This window comes from Chiloscyllium plagiosum, chromosome 20 (assembly GCF_004010195.1).
Source record: "Chiloscyllium plagiosum isolate BGI_BamShark_2017 chromosome 20, ASM401019v2, whole genome shotgun sequence".
Taxonomy (NCBI): Eukaryota; Metazoa; Chordata; class Chondrichthyes; order Orectolobiformes; family Hemiscylliidae; genus Chiloscyllium; species Chiloscyllium plagiosum.
Window position 1 is genome coordinate 41,922,315 of NC_057729.1, and position 17,519 is coordinate 41,939,833.

General features: G+C 39.3%; 1 protein-coding gene across 3 annotated transcripts in view; it reads right to left on the reverse strand.

The window, feature by feature from the left end:
• slco4a1 (solute carrier organic anion transporter family, member 4A1) overlaps nucleotides 1-17,519 on the reverse strand; it is a 116,170-nt gene that overhangs the window by 41,194 nt on the left and 57,457 nt on the right. The window contains exons 2-4 of one of the 3 annotated variants that reach the window (XM_043710617.1): nucleotides 14,122-14,168; nucleotides 11,744-11,854; nucleotides 10,740-11,641 (exon numbers count right to left, since the gene is read on the reverse strand). In XM_043710617.1, the coding sequence (XP_043566552.1) occupies nucleotides 10,740-11,478 (739 nt within the window). In that variant the 5' untranslated portion in view covers nucleotides 11,479-11,641; nucleotides 11,744-11,854; nucleotides 14,122-14,168. Of the gene's footprint in view, nucleotides 1-10,739; nucleotides 11,642-11,743; nucleotides 11,855-13,688; nucleotides 13,786-14,121; nucleotides 14,169-17,519 lie in introns of all 3 variants that reach the window. The other 2 variants (XM_043710619.1, XM_043710616.1) reach the window with 2 other exon arrangements.

Genomic DNA, 17,519 nt, shown 5'->3' on the forward strand with positions numbered 1-17,519 from the left:
AATGAACAATGTTGTGAACAGCGCATTATAAATCCCGAGGCCTACAGATTGTGAATAGGATCACACTGCATGGGTTTTCAGGCAATAATTGACAAAGCCTGTACTTTGTCGCCTGTAGTTCACAAATTCCATCATAAATAAAAGGTAAAAGGTGCATGAACAGGTCATTTGTGTCTCAAACTATTCACTGCCAGGACTTTTTGTCAAGCTTCCAACTTTAAAATGGATGATGTCCAGTTGCTGTCACACGTTCATAAAAAATAAGTAATAGGAGCAGCTGGAGGTCACATTGTCCCTAGATAAAAACGGGGTAAAAATAATGACTGCAGATGCTGGAAACCAGATTCTGGATTAGTGGTGCTGGAAGAGCACAGCAGTTCAGGCAGCATCCGAGGAGCAGTAAAATCGACGTTTCAGGCAAAAGCCCTTCATCAGGAAAGGGCTTTTGCCCGAAACGTCGATTTTACTACTCCTCGGATGCTGCCTGAACTGCTGTGCTCTTCCAGCACCACTAATCCAGAACATTGTCCCTAGAGCCTGCTCTGTCATCCAATTAGATTGATTCTGTCTTGACAGCTGTCTAGAAAACAGAAGTCCAACGATTCACACCTCCCAGTGAAGAATTTGCTCCTCAAACCAATCTCTTATTCTGAAACTGTGTTGCTGAGTCCTAGATTCCCAAGTGATGGAAATTCCTCTCAAGAATTTAGTCTGTCAATCTCCTCAGAATCTACTGCTTTTCAATATTATTACCTCTCATTTTTCTAAACTCCAATATAGTCTCAACCTGCTTAATCTTTCCTCATGAGACAATCCTGCCATCTCAGGAATCAACCTAATGAGCATTTCCCATATTGCCTCTCCTTAGAGGAGAGGCTTTCATCGATGGAAATGTATTACCCACAGCATCATTAGCTCTTGTATTGTGCAGAAACCTTCTAAGGACTATGCTTCTGAATGCTTTTTGATGTCCAAATACACCAAATCTCCTGGCTTTGTTTAATCCACTTTTGGTTACATTATCAAAGAAGGCCAATAATTTTGTCAAAAATGATTTCCCCTCCATGAGCTCATGTTGACTCTCCCTGATAGTATTATAATTTTCTAAATGTCTCACTGCTGCTTTATTTGTAGATGATATAAACTGGGAGGTCAGCCAAGAATAAAGTCCAGAAGCAAAGATGCTGTGGCAAAAACAAAGAAAGAAGAGGTATTGTCAAACTCGTGTTTGCCTCCAGAAAGGTTAGTAATCTCTTTGTATTTCCCAGGATTTGTGAGAAATGCAAGTGTAGCTTTGTTGAAAAGCAGTTTGACTTCACACTATGGCTGAAGCATGTGCAGAATCTAAATCTGGCATCACAACACAACCTGATTCCAGAACAATGCAGAGTGAGGTTCTGTAGAGAAGTTTCAATCCACTTTGCTCTGGAGTTGACACTCAATTTCCAGATAAACAGAGTCACAAAGTGATTTTGGCTCTATGTGAATCGGTGGAGTTTAAATGCACCATGAGAAAGGCTTGATTCAGCAGCATTTTATAAAGGGACTGAGGGCTAACATTTCAAACTATATTATCTGTAATTTGAGATTCTCATTGCTTCTCAGTTTCTTACTGCAAATCAGTTTCAGTGACCAGGTAGAGACTTCTCCATGCTTGTGCTTGTCTGTAGACATGCCAGTCAGACTATTGTGCTATGTAGATTATTCATTTACTCTCAATGGTAATTGAAGAGGAGAACAAGGAGAACACAGTATTCTATCATTGCGTATTTTCCCAAGGTCTGAATGACAATTTATAGGAAACAAAGAGAACTGAGTGTGCCTTCAGAAATCAAACCCCTTTGTTGATTTGTTAAAGACACTGCTTGAAAAAACATGTAGGTAGTCTGTGATGCCAAACATACCATCAGCTACACACTGCCTGATTATTTTGGATCCCATCATGACTTGTCTATTCTGTCCCAGTCCTCACTGAACAGGATTGAAATAGACAAGTCTATGAGGATGGAAGGTGGGGGAGACTATTGGTTACACATTACAACAATGGTTGATGGCTCACATTCTGAATCCATATATGACTTGGAGGTGCCAGTGTTGGACTCGGATGAACAAAGTTAAAAAGCAGACAACACCAGAAAAGAGCAGTGCTCCGAAAGCTTGTGCACCTGTTGTACTATAATTTGGTGGTATGTGCTTTTTAAACTCTGAATCTATCCAGTCTTGTTAAGAAAAGTATAAGGTCCACTGGCCTTTTAGGAGCTCAATTCAGAAGGATTGCTATAATTAAAGTGTACTTCATCTACCTAACTTGTGCTAACACTCTACAATAGAGACCTCAATAAGTCTGTCAAACATAAAATGACTATCCATTGCAAAATAATGCTAAAGTTCCCAGAGGAAGCATGAGGGTTTAATTTTAGAAACAGATTGCTGAAGTATGTTCTTTCTTGTTGTTTTTTACTGTCGCGGCAGAGATCATGCCCATCCATGTTGAAACCATTTTTCTCCAGTTTCCACTCTTGGAACTCTTTCTGACTAACAATAAGTCAAAGGACAAGTGACTTTGCACATTCTCTTTCTACCAGTAAGGACAAATAGAATGACAGCCTCTAGTCTCGACCAAATGAAAGGACTTTAAGAAACCACAATCCAGTTTCCAGTAGGTATCGGCACGGCATGAAATTGTCTATAATTTGGTGCTAGTTGCCACTCTCACAGCTTGTGGTTTGCTGGCATCTGGAATATATTGTGGCTGTAATAAGTGAAGCGTTTTAACTTTCATTGACTATACTATATCTGATCAGGCAATACTTGACAATGGGACTGAGAGTTTGAATTGGGAAAATGTTCTGTTACCTAGAGTTAACAAACTGCCGTTTTCCCATCTCTTTCTCTGTAATATGGCCTCTTCAAAACACTGAAAAACTTGTTAGAGTGCTTGATAAAGCTCTTTTATTTTGCTTTGAGATGCAAAGTGAATAAAGAATATAACTTGGCTTTCAGTGCAACTATTGTGTTGAACATACTTCATGAAATCTCAGCTGCTTTTCTAAATGGGACGGTGCAGCTGAAGCTTTAGAAGTTCAAACAAAAAAGCTGGCCAAGGGGCTGAGAGGCAGCGTCTTTATCTGGCAGAGTTTATGGAATAACCTCAGGGGAGGTTTGATAGTGGTAGCACTGAAATGATAGTGTTCACGGCTTCAGTGAGAGGCATAGCAATGATTTCGCCGCAGGCGTCCAATTTAAACCGAACATAACTGCTCTCAATATGGTACAGATTTCAATCAAATCACACAGCTCTAACATAAAATGAGATGGTTCAAAACCAATTTGGATGGAAAATCCCCAATGTTTCCTCTCAGGGTCATCTCTTTGATTATTGGAGGAAACAAGGAAACAATTTTAATGCCTTCCAAGTTTGGGGTTCTACGCTGTGTGTGGCAGATGCATGTGCGAAAGACCTTGCTACATCCTGGTGGGTGGTTTTAAAAGGGAACAAACACTTTGGTGCTCCTAGCCTGTTTACTTTAGTGTCAGAGGCCACAGTAGAACTGAAGGAATAGTTGTGGCTTATTTGAATTCTGTGTTATGTGATCAGGTTAACTCATCTCCAGTGTAGGACTACAACTCATCCGAATACATCAAGGTCAATCAGTCTGGTTATAAAGTTAAAAATCATACAACACCAGGTTATAGTCCAACAGGTTTAATTGGAAGCAGGAGCCTTCAGAGCACTGCATCAGGTGGTGTGTGATTTTCAACTTTGTACACCCCAGTCCAACACCGGCATCTCCAAATCAGTCTGTTATGGATTTCAATTTAATCTGGTCAAATTGAGCAAATAGCCAAGTATACGGCAGATTAAGTATAATGTGGATAGATATGAGGTTATCCACTTTGGTAGCAAAAACAGGAAAGCAGATTATTATATAATTGGGAAAGGCAGAGGTGCAATGAGAGTTGGGTGTCCTTGTATATCAGTCGCTCAAAGTAAGCATACAGGTGCACCAGACAGTGAATATGACAAATGGTATGTTGGCCTTCATAATAAGAGGCTTCAAGTGCAGAAGCAGGGATGGCTTTGCTACAAATGGGCAGGGCCTTAGTAAGACCACACCAGTAGTACTGTGTGCAAATTTGATCTCCTTATCTGAGGAAGAATGTTCTGGCCATGGTCAGAGTATGACAAAAGTTTACCAGACTGATTCCTGGGATGGCAAGACTGAAGAGAAACTAGATTGTTCTGGACAATGTTCATTGGAGTTTGGAAGGGAAGGGAGTTCTCATAGGAACCGATTACATTTTAACCAGACTAGACAGGTTAATGACAGGAAGAATGCTCCTGATGACAGGGGAGTCCAGAAAAAGTGATCAAAGTTTGACAATATGGGGAGGCCATTTTAGATTGAGATGAGGAAAGGTTTTTTTAGTCAGAGAGTGGTAAACCTGTAAAATTCCCTGCCACAGTAAGCGGAAGAGGCCAAAATATTGAATGATTTCAATGAGTTCTTACGGCTAAAAGGATCTAAGTGTATGGGGAGAAAGGAGGAACAGGGTACGGAGTTGAATGATCAACCATGATCATACTGAATAGCAGAACAGGCTTAAAGGGCCGAAAGGCCTGCCTCTACTCATACAGTCTATGTCTCCACGTTAATTAGATTTTTTTTATTCAACCAAGGTCCTTGGCACAGTGAGGTAGCAGTGCTCACCACTGAATCACTGAACCACTGCGCCACCCCTGAAGCACACTTGCAGGTACTAGATACTATATAGACTAATGCACAGGGCCCTGTTCTTTACAGGAAATGAGGGAGGCTATTTAGGACATGTAGTGTACCTGTTTCATCTCAACAAAACAGATGACAACTCAAATAATTGAATAGGGGCCAGTATCCCATCTCCCTTTATTTAACTAGTGCACAGAGTATGGCCAGCAAGGTCAGAGTCAGTCACCTGAACTGAGGAGATTCTAAAACCCCTGTCTATGTATTTTTTTTCTTTTTCACTGACCCACACCCACACCACAAGCACTACTACAGTTAGGCATTAGTGTGGGGTGTGTAAATAAAAAGCCCTGTTTATATCGGTTAGCCAAGACTTCCTGATTTGCCCAGGTTAACAACCCCTTTCAAGAATCTCATAGTCAACGGTTCCAATCACTGCAACAATGATTCATTGGTTCATTTCTCAGGCCATGCCTTGATCTATCAGAGGTAATCTGCCTGGTTTAAATTCTTAAACAAAGCCTAATCATCCTTCACTCTTGGCTGTGCAATGACAATGCCTCTATCAATCACAGCCCACTTGCCAACCAATCAGCTTTCTATTCACATACAATATAAATGCTGATTTTTCTCGGGGATCTGGGGTGGAGGGTGCTGCACGCAGTAGTCCCCTGCAACCGCAGGTTGCGGTGGTTCACGGACTCCCAGCCCAACTGCTTGTTCTGTGGCGCTGTGGAGTCCGTGGACCACGTGTATATTGGGTGTGGGCGTTTGCACTCCCTTTTTGATTTTCTGAAAAACCTCCTCCTCTGCTTTTGGTTGCACTTCAGTCCCACCAACTCTATTTTGATTTAGTCCCTACCCTCCCCTTCACTGTTTTAATCACACAGCACTGCCCTTTGATGTGAATGGCAGTGTTTGTCACTGGCCACCCGGGAGTTTTCCTATCTTCCTGGTGGTGGAAATTGAATAAAGATTTGTGCACCTTGTGTCTTTCACTGTGTCTCACACCTGCACACACACACCATGGATGCTGGGGAAAAAATAAGCACTATCGCACTTAGGTGGTAGTGTGGGGGTTAATAAAAAAAAAATGCTGGTTTTCCTCTTGATACTCTTGTACAATGTCTCAATGAGTGAAAGGCATCGAGTTTCCACAAAATGCGTCTTCCCCACCCCCCCAAAAGCAGTCTGATAGATGTCATCTAATGAAGTCATTTTATCTGTCATTCATATCAGTTTATTTAAAAAATCAGGCTATGGTCTAGGGATAAACTTTGCACACATTTCTGGATTTGATGCATTTTATTAGCTGGGGGTGTTTTTTGCACAGGAAATATATAAAATAGGTCAAGTGGCCAGCCCACTGCCGTTCTGATGACCTATTCCCCATAAAATCAGGGTTAGAAGAATGTCCAATAGCATGCCTATCCTTAGACCTACTGAGATCCTAAACCTAAATACGCAGCAATTACGGGTAGCAACCTGTCCTCACACCCATTAAAGGCTGGCAACAATGGCAGGCAGGTTAAAGTATTAAGGCCATTTTGCTCTCAACTACAAAAATAAGGGTGGTGTGGGGTATACTTCATTTGGAAGGACTTCTCTGGGCGCAATTCACAAGATGTTTCTCCCCTATGCACTGCCCTGCTTGGCCTCCAATACCTATCCCCCTCGTTCAGAATCTTATCCCCAGGATGTCTGAACCATTTCCATCCCAAAATTTTGCAACTTACCAGAATCCAGGCACTATCACTGATCTTCATGGACCTGATTCTGTTCCAGCAGCAGTCCCCACTGTGAGTGGTGCTATTGAGCTGCTGAACTAATTGCCATTTGTGCTATCACCAGGAGATAGGCCTCTTAAAGTCCATTTGATTTGGAATCATTTTTCTTTTTGGGAGATTTGGTGGGGGGGAGGAGGGCGTTGCAGCACGCCACTTTGTCGAATCCTGCCCATTATTTTATGTGACACATAATACTTTTTCTCAAAAATTGCTTCCTTAGTTAAAAGAGGGTGTGCATTGTCTAAATACCAAGATATGAGGCGCTACAGCGGATTTAAATAGGACTTCATTATCCTATTTAAAGAAGGATTTACTGATACTGAAAGCAGTTCAAAGAATGTTCACAAATGAAGGGTTGTCTTGAGGGGTAAGATGAAGCAGGGTGGGCCTCCATGCATTGGAGACTAGAAGATTGAGAGCATTCTATTAAAAGATCTGAGATTTTGAAGAGGCTTGATTGGGTAGATACTGAGAAGCTATCTCCCCTTAGGGAGTAACCTTAAAATAGTGGGTTGTTTCACAAGTTAGGAACTCCCACTGAAGAGAAAGATAAGGAATTTCTACTCCTGAGAATTCCTCTCTAGTGAACTTTTGAAATTCTCCAGCCCGGACAGCAGCGAAGAGCACGTGATTGAATATATTCAAGGCTGTGCTAGACAGATTTGTGATCTATAAGGGAGTTGAAGGAAATGATGGGGTAGGGGTTTGGTTACAAATGCTCCTTACCAGTCTTCCATTCAGACCTGAATATTATGCATGTCTTCCTGCATGAAGGGAAAGATCACTTCACTTTGTTATCTGAGGAGCTGCAAATGAAACTGAATCTACTAAACAAATGTTAACACTGTTCTTATTCTATATGCATCTTTCTTTATTGGTATTATAAATAAATCGTCTCCAACAATCCTGGTATTTTGATTTCCTATCAATCTTCAGCATGAATGGACGACTGCTGTAATAATTGCTCTGCTTCTAAGTTAAGGAGCCTGAAACATATGTTTCCTGCAATTGTGTTTTTGTTCAGGCATTCTTCAATTCACAATCAGATTTTTAGGTCGCAAATAACTTATCATTTTCTGCTGTTTCTTGGGTTGCAACTCTTTAAGTGTCATTTTGCTGATTTATCACCACTTGATGTCATACATACTCCAAAATAGATTTGCAAAGAATTTGAATGCAACTTGATTTTAGTAGATTGGACAGGGAAATAGAAGCATTTTCAGGTCTAATGCCTGCAGAGGAAATTTCATGCACTTGTGTGATTCCAGACATGTAAAATATATCTACCTCTTACAAAAATGGCACAGCTAACAGATATTCATTGTTCATCATATTTTAAGTGTCATACTGCATACCATGTACACAAAAAACATGACAAATCATTTGGATGAAACGATTGAGATTCTGTGAATTGATAATTTTAAAGAGAGACGGTCAGGATCTTGAACTTCAGCAGCAATTTCTTCACCCAATTAATGTTGATTATATTAAAGGGATACAACATAACATCACTTGTACTGCATGTCAATCTTTATCCAACTGACTGAAAGTGCTCTTTACACCACTCAGTCCAAAGGGCAATTAAGGATGGGCAAAAATGCTGACTTTGTCAGCGACACTAATGCCAAATAAGAATAAAGGGAACATCTTTTTTGGGGTCATCAATGCATGATCAATGAGCACTCTTCTAATCAAAAATAAAATACTGCAGATGCTGAAAACCTAAAATAAAAACAGAGTGCCCTGGAAAAAACTCAGCAAGTCTGGCACAATCTGTGGAGAGAGAAACCATGTCTGATATGACCCTGATATGATAAAACTGGAATATGTTTGTTGTAAAACAAGGCACCAATTGCACAATAGGGTGAGGTTCTGAGCATGCTAGGAAAAGCCAAGTAAGTAGAGTTGTAGCCTGTAAAGTGACATGTACTTTAGTCAGAAATTACCTACACAGATCTCAGATTATTCATATTGGAAAGAACATTGGGACGACTGAAAACAAACTGTTCCTGTAATTACTGACACATTGGCCAAATGATTAGTAAAGTCAAATTGATGTTGGAATGATGTAAAACCTCACTTAGTTAGCAGCAAAATGTCGCCTTAGAGAAGTTCAATTTAAGACCAATTTACTGTCAATAGAAAAAAATTAGGATGATGATATCTTTGGACAAGGAAACAAGTGTGCACATAAATGATGGATGCTTCCAACAGCATTAATTTGTTAAGGGTCATGTCGCAAAAACAATTTCTGACAGGATTCCAGGGCATGGCAATATTGAAAAACCATTTGATTCAATTAAGTTGTTAGGAATTTGATTCATTATGATTAAGTCCTACAATTCTAGTTACTACAATGTATTTTTAAAAATAATATTTAAGTGACTTACAAGTATGATAAAGAAAATTTCTGCCCATTTACCTAGCTCGTGGTAGCAGTGCCCAAGTGAACCACTGTTACTTTTTAGTTAGCCACAGTAGATTTTCAGTCCCCATTCTGTCAATCCCCCTCTGTTGTCACATCAATAAATAACAATTTACTGTTACATGACAAAATTATAGAAGTTTCCAACCCTGTATTTCCCATAAAAGTGAGCATTCTTCATAGACTGATGACTCATGTGGCACTCTTTCAGCTGGGATCTCCAGCCCTTAGACAGAACATATACATTTACGGGGGAGGAGGTAGGGCTACAGGAAAGCAGGTTTTGTCTGGGGAATGTGCAATTAAGCAAACCTGTGCAATGATTTGTACAAATTAATGATCTTTATATGCTGGCAACAAAATAAAGTTATTTCATTTTTAAAAACCTTGCAGCCCCATAAGATCAAATTTCCTGTGCAATTGTAAAGGCGTAATAACTGTCATGATGATGGATCAGAACCCCAAAGTGCTATGAACATTTTAATCATTCAATCCCTACATATATTCTTTAAAAAAGAGGAGGGCCATAGACATAAAAAAAAGACAGTTGATGGAAATTCACTGCTATCTGTGTGGGACCCATGGAATACCACAGGAAAGCATTAGAAAGACATGACTGCAAAAGATAACTAAGAAGCTGGCTACTTAAGCTCCTTTCAGCAGAAAGCCATGTGTTGTGTTCGGATTTCTTTTCGCATTCAATAACTAATGAAGTCATTCATTTGTTAACTCAAGAATGCCTAGTTAACGTGGCTCCTTCTAAAACACAAATTCATTGTGTCTGTGAGACAGGCATCCTCAAAGGATGGATTCTTTGTAAATTAACCTCAGAATTATACAGCACAGAAACAGGCCTTTCAGCCCAACTCATCCATGGCGGTCAAGTTTCCTCAACGTAACTCGTCCCATTTTTCTGCATTTGGCACATCTCACTCTAAACCTTTCTTATCCATGTACCTGTCCAAATGTTTTTTAAATATTATAACTGCACCCGCTTTTACCACTTCCTCTGGCAGCTCATTTCAGATTAGCACTTCTCTCCGTGTGAACACGTAAACCCTCAGGCCCCTTTTCAATCTTTCCCTAGTTTTGGACTCCCCAACTCTGAGGAAAAGACATTGGCCATTCATCTTATCTATGCTCCTCATGATTTTATAAACCCCCTTGTCATAACCAAATGAAGGTCGGATGAAAAAAGAAGGGGATGCAGATCATCACTCCTCACCCAGGAGCTTAACAATTTGGTGTATCCATTTGGAACAGTAACAAGTTTCCAAACTGTGGGTTGGAGTGGAGTGGAGTGGAGTGTGGGATTCTCTTTCAGAAATGTTCCCAAACATGTGCAAAATGATCAAAACAGTGGACCATTTTCACAAAGTAGCTATTGAAGATTGGGCTGGGTTTTCAGTTTGGGTCCTTTATATCTAACGAGTCAGTCATAAAGTTGGAAGCAGAATTTCCAGCTAACAATTTTCACACACTAGTTGACAGAACTGGCAAGAATTTCATCAGGTTACAGGTAAAATGTCAGCATAATGAGGCAGAATTATTATTTGCACCAAACATTTTGCCACAGAGTAGGAAAAATCCTAAAGAAACGCTCTGCACATTTATTTGTTTCCCAAAGAGGCGCTAGTAGCTTTTTGAAGAAATGAAGTCACACAACCTCAACATGAAATCTTACAAGCATGACCCTTTCCTAGTCTAATTGCTTTCATGATGGTCGTACCAATGGCTCACAATAGCATCAGGAAGTACAGCATAACAAAACCTCCTATCATCATTTTGCCTTAAACTCACCAATGTAAACAGGAGCATAATTTGACTTGACATTTTCATCTAAGTAGGTCACGCCCAAGGTGTAGAGTGGAGTTGCTCCAATGCCATGGAGGAACTGTCCAAGCATAAAGAGAAATCGGTAGTTGGAATAACTGGATGAACCTTTGTCACACAATGTAGACTGATTCAACTGGCACAATCCAGTACTCTCAGATATAGTGACTACATAATGACCAGACAGAAAGTGCGGCATGGCAAACACTATTGACCCCAAAGCCATGATTAGAACCCCCCAGCCAAGCCAACGTGGCTTGTGACCGCTGCCGCCAAAGTAACTGACAAAAATCAAGCAGACACATGCTGCAATGTCATAGGAACTGGCAATCATTCCACTGTGATAGCTGCGTAGGTCAAATCTCCGTTCAATTGAGGTAATCACTGTATTAATAAATCCATTCACGATCATTCCTTGGAGAAAAGAAGCACTGCAGAGGAAGAAGAGCACTCCTTTCGGTGTATTGAACATTTGCAAACATTTGGGCTTCAGGAAGCCCCAGCCACACATATCTTCAGTTTTGCTTGGAATTATTGTGAACTGGCGAGAGCTTTCATCTAACCTTGTCCCATTGCACTGTATTTTATTGTTGGCTTCTGAAGACGTCTGAGTGTCTAAGTTATTAATACTTGAGCAGGGTTCATTTAAATTCAGCAGCTCCTGTCTGGAGCTGAATGAAGCATCTCCAGTTAAATGGTTTGACATTTCCAGATAAGCTGCAAATGTTACCAATGTTCAAAGAGTTCCCAGAATGTGTGATTCTTGTAGGTGAGAAATATGAGAATGATCACTTTCGGAATTCCACTTGATAGTTCATTGTGTTGAATGATGATATATCCTTAGTGTCTTCTGATGTCAATCTTATTTTCTTCATTATGTAAAAGAAACATAGTAATTACCATCAGTTGTGTGTGTTGTTAATAGGAATATTTTAAGCCTCTATATTGTTCACTTTGAAAAAATAATTCACCATTGTCTGATTAGCACTACTTCACCCATTGACGTATGTGATTCAAATTCAATTTATGGGATCAGTGTTGAAGAAGATAATCCTTCATTGCAGGATTTGCTAATGCTTTTCCTATAACAACAAACATTGATTTAAACATGTTGTTTTTCTATTTATGAATATCTTCTGCATTATATCATAACTTTGTGTCTAATATATTTATTTATAATGTATACCCATTTATTGTGTTTTACACTTGACAGAAAAAAACTAAAACGTTTTGCGATTATACAACTGAAGTGTCAGTAAAAATGGCCATGAAAACATTGGATTAATTAAAAACTGGTTCACAAATGTCCTTCTTATTTAACCTGACATTTATTTTTATTCATTTACAAGTGTTGTTGGCTGGGCCAGCATTTATTGCTCATCTCTAATTTCCTGGAGAGCAGTTAACAGTTATACATATTGTGTAGGTCTGGATTCACATGCAGGCCAAACCAGGTGAGGATGGCAGATTTCCTTTCCTGAAGGTTACTAGTGAACCATGATTAACTGAATTGGCCTTTAAAGTAATATTGGAAACCACTTGCTCAAGACGGTCCTGTAGTGACTTGAATGAGAATCACTTCCCTGATCAGAGCTGTTAATCTTATCTAATCAGGGACCCCTGGCTGACAGATATAACCAGGAACGTCAGGTTTTCTGTTCACGTGAGAGGTTCTGTGATAACTGGATGTGTGTCATATACTGTGCATGTGTTAATAAAGGGTGACTTGGTGACAGGATACTGGCCTTTGTGGAGTTATTTCAGGCCTAAAACCACTATTGCAAGGAAACTGAGAATGGACAGTAGAGGCCAGCCAGCCTGAACATGACTATTAAACAGTAACTGTGCAGCATATCTATGAATTCATTTTTGCTTTATTCCAAAACTGAAGTGATTTGGGCCAAGATCCATTATAAGGGTGATAACAACAGCTTGGAACTTAGTGTGTCGATAAAGGGTACATTCCCTCAGTCATGAAAGTACACTTTGACCTTCACCAACTAAATGGGTAATCTTGGGCCTTTATAGAAACTGGTTAAGTACTTCCTGGGTAGTGAAGAAAAAACCCTATCCCATTGAATTGGAATCAATTTTATATGCATATTTATTATTTTGAACTACTCAATTTCATAATCCAATCTATGAAGTAATTGGAATAAATGTTTAACTGGCACATGAGAAAGTAAATCACCACAAAGGTTACTGATAGTAAAGACGAATGTACTTTGTACTGGTTATCTATAAGAAGCCAACAGCATCTAAGTCACTATTAGATAAGGAAATAGGGAAAGCTAGGATCGGTTGAAACAAAGACAAAAACAGAATATGGAAAATTGATGGTCACAATCACGTTAATGGCTTGAGTTCAAATAAAACATTTCATAACTTGCTCATGAACTGAGTGTGCTATAAAAGGGATATTGTATTACGGTTAATTGTTTAATGATAAAAAAATCACATCCTACCGTAACAAAAATATTAACAATTTTTACCAGACTGGTTCTCTTTTTCGCTAAGTCTCTTCTTATCTAAACCTAGAATAGATGAAAGTGAAAAATTGTACAGCAGAGAACGACAAACCGCTGACTCAGGAGTCCTTTCCTCTCTAAATCTCAGCTGAATTAACCAGGAATATTGAATTGGAAAATTAAGTTTTGTTATTGATTTGTTTGTTAATTATTTAGCAGAAACTTTGTGTTAGGAACAAGGATTGACTCCAAACTTTGTAGGATTCAAATTACAAATACACATCAAATAAAAATACACATCAAATAAAAATGCATGTCAAATGAAAATGCATGTCAAATTGACATCCACATTTGGAAACAGTGCAACCTTCCCATAGAGCAGAAGCCAATTTGAAATCTGCCCAAAGAAAGTGGAGTGAGACTAAAAAGGTATTAATCAAATACTCACATGACAAAAAAAATCTGTCAGAGCACTGAAGTTAAAGAGTAGAAGAGAAGACAACATTCTGGTGTTTTAGGCCAGAACAAGCTTGAGTATCAATCACCTTGTGGATAAACATGCACACATGAAAGTTTGGACACAAAATTTGAAAAAATGAAAGAGTATGTTGTACATTAAAGTAGAAATGCAAATGCCAATTCCTCAGAAACCTTAAACCATTTTTTTCTCTCAAAACCACATTGAGAAGAAGCAATAACAGATAGCAAATGTGCTTTTAAAGCTTCCTTCAACATCAGATTTATGTCATAGACTTATTTAAAATTTTTATAGATTTATTGTCATAGCATTAATGTAAAAGATGATATATGTATACATATATTTATACATGGTCATAAAATAATATGTAACAAAGTAGTTCAAATATAATGACTGAACTTACCAAAGTTAATTGAATGCCTTTGGACTTCAGTTGAGAATGTACTGCATCTAAGTGAAGCAGCAAATAACAATAATCAAATCCAAAAGTACTGACGAAATGCAAGTTGATAAATCTTTCTTCAAAATATAAATGCCACTTCTGTAGTGTATGCTAGAAAATAATTATAAACTTTATAAGAGAAAGTTGTCTCAGAGTAAGTCAAATCAACGGCGAGAATGTTAATCTTCCACTCAACTTTCAAACAGTACTCAATAAAATATGATACCAGCAGTTATAAGAGTGCTGTAGTTCCATTGGCAGATCTCAATAGGAGGAACTTCATTCTGAACCTTGTCATTGTTATATTCGACATGGGAGTGCTTGATATTAAATTTGGGAGGGTGCCAAAATTGGAATCGTGCTCATTCCTCATCACCATGCAATTTCTCACCTTGACAACCACAAAATAAAAACAATACCTTCTGTTGTCAGCTTTCTGAATGATCAGGTACACAGAGCAATATGAATAATATAGACACTAAAAATGACAAAGTCTGGGTTAGGAATTTCTGTCCATCCATAGACAATAAACAGATAATTAATTCTTGTATAATAATGACTAATAAGCATATCTTGGGCAGGATTTTACTGGTTGTGTCAAGATCCTATGTCGGGAAGTAATGCACATCAGAAGGATGGTGGAACACCCCCTTGCTTTTTCACCATTAACAGCCAATTAACAGACTGTCAGTGAGAGTAGACACCGGGATTCAGGTACTTGACTGGCTTGATCAGCCAATCCTGGCTGAGTTTGAGTCCTGGCAGCTTCCTGAGAGCTGTGCGCGCACACACACAGACAGACAGACAGACAGACACACACACACACACACACACACACACACACAGCTGTTAGAGAGCTTCAGTATCCACACTATACAGTCCATGACCCCCTTCACCTAGAGAAACTCAGTTACAGCTCTGTAGGTGGCAGCCCAACAATAAATGGCATCCACAATCTCCTCTAGGCAGCGATGGCTACTGTCTGAGGGAAATTACATGGATTTCCAGAGAAACCCTGATTGGCCCAGAGAATTTGAGTGTCAATATTGTCCTTAAGGCATAAAGTAGCAGTCACTTCCCAGTGGTGACAACTCCAGCTCTGTTATTCCACAATGCTCTGCTGGTATGTCCATAGAAAGACGAGCATTAGCATTAGCGTTGATGGTCAGACATCTTGCCTGTAGCTCTGCCTCTCTCAGTACACCCACTGAGTTGGAGAGTGCCTTCTACAACCAAGCTGCCCTAGTTGTGCCCTGCACTCTCCTCATTCACCCCCAATGGCTTCCTCTGGCTACTCAAACATCACTGATCTCTGCAAAGCTGCAACCTGCAATTGTATAACCATCTCTGGGTCATTTACTTTCTTCCTGGAAGATAACTCAAAGTTCAGCATTCGAAAACATTGCCCGGTGAGGTTTCCACTGCCTTGAAGTTTTGCCTTCCAGTGGTCTCATAGGACCTGGCAAACACCTTTCTAATGACATCAACTCTCTTTGGTCACCTAGAGACAACTTTTCAGAATTAGGCAAAAGTGAGGACTGCAGATACTGGAAATCAGAATGGTGCTGGAAAAGCACAGTGGGTCAGGCAGCATCTGAGGAGCAAAAAAATCAACGTTTCGGGCAAAAGCCCTTCATCAGGAAACGTCGATTTTCTTGCTCCTCGAACTTTTCAGAATTGATGAAGTAGATGAAAAAACCCTGATGAGCTTCTATAGATAGGACCAGGCACTGAGATAATTGACCACCAACAACCATAAGTATTTTGCTTTGTGGTAGGTCTGACTCCATCCAGCAGATAGTTTTCTCCATGGTTTATCAGTTTTGAAAGGGTTCCTTCATGTCGTATTGGGTTAAAAGCTGTATTTCTATGAAGTGCAGTCACTCTTGTCTCACCTCTGGAGATCAGCATCTTTTTCTCCATGTTTGGAAAAAGGGTATAATGAGATCAGGAACTAGTGATCCTGGCAGAATCCAAATTGGGCGTCAGTAAGCTGGTCATTCTTTTGCAAGTGCCATTCGACAACACTGTCAATGAACATTCCCATCATTTTGCTCACAATTGAGAGTAGACTGACATGATGGTAATTGGACAAGTTGAAAATGTCCTACTCTTTATGGACAGGGAATACCTGGACAGTTTTCCACATAGTGGGTAAATGCAGTGTTGTAGTTAGCTGATATTGGCAATTATTACTGTAAATCATTTCATCTACATGAGTGTCGAAACATTTTGCTTTGAATAATAAATGGGCAGATTTTTCTTTTATAACCAAAGGTGCTCCATAAATGCAAGTTGTTGTTATTCAAATTGGTTACATTTCATTGCATAGTTCCACAATGGGCGGTGATCTGTTCTGTCAGATTACTGCCAAGACAATGAACATGGAATCTGTAATGTCAGTAATTTTGGCTACATTAAATTGCTCCCTTAAAAACAATATACTTCCAAAACATATTGAATGTCTTTTCTGTCAAAAAGGGGATTTTGCAAAGAGCTTGTGTTGTCTACCCATTATGAGTTCAATGATTCTGAAAATGAAAGCATTTGGTGTAAGGTGACTGAACTCTGAACAAAGGAAGCAATTCAATGACTGACATCTAATACATCATTGAGCGTGGGGGGTACAACTGTTTGTGTGTGGTGTAGGTATGTGTGTGGTGCGTGTGTGATTCAATGAGGTGTGTGGCGTAGTGGTGTGTCTATGCATGTGCAAATAAATCTTCAAGAATAGAGCTGGATAATTATTGTAAAGCACTGGGGGTAGTGTTTAGAGACAATCATCAACCAGATTGTCTGTTTCCCTTCTATTAAAAAAAACATAAACCTTCACTGTCAATCAGCGTGGCTATTCTTGTCAAATGGACTGTTTGACATGCATTTGATTATGTACTGTACTTTCCCCATTCCACAAGAATATTCACAAACAACAATAACAACACCTCCTGAAGTTAACAAAAATAGTTTTGAATGGTGCAGTGTAACAACAAAATACCTGAGAGTAACATATCTTCCCAGTGCTCAGATCAGGTGAACAAAACCAAAGTACCATTCAATCTAATAGACAACTGATTGCGGAAATAAGTGTAGATTTTTCTCAGTAAAAATCAGCATATAGGTATGAACATGAAAGGGAAATTAACTTTTCAGCCTCCCAAAAGTGACAAGAGGGTGCCTACAAATGATAATGCTCAGAATGTTTTGAAAGAGATCAGGCAGTCAAGTAGCACAGAATGAACTCAACAATTTGAACAGACTGAATACATGGGGAGACAATAGAATCACTAGACTGTTAATCTAGAAACCTAGGTAATGTTAGGGGAATCTGGGTTTGAATCCTGCCACGGCAGATGATGTAA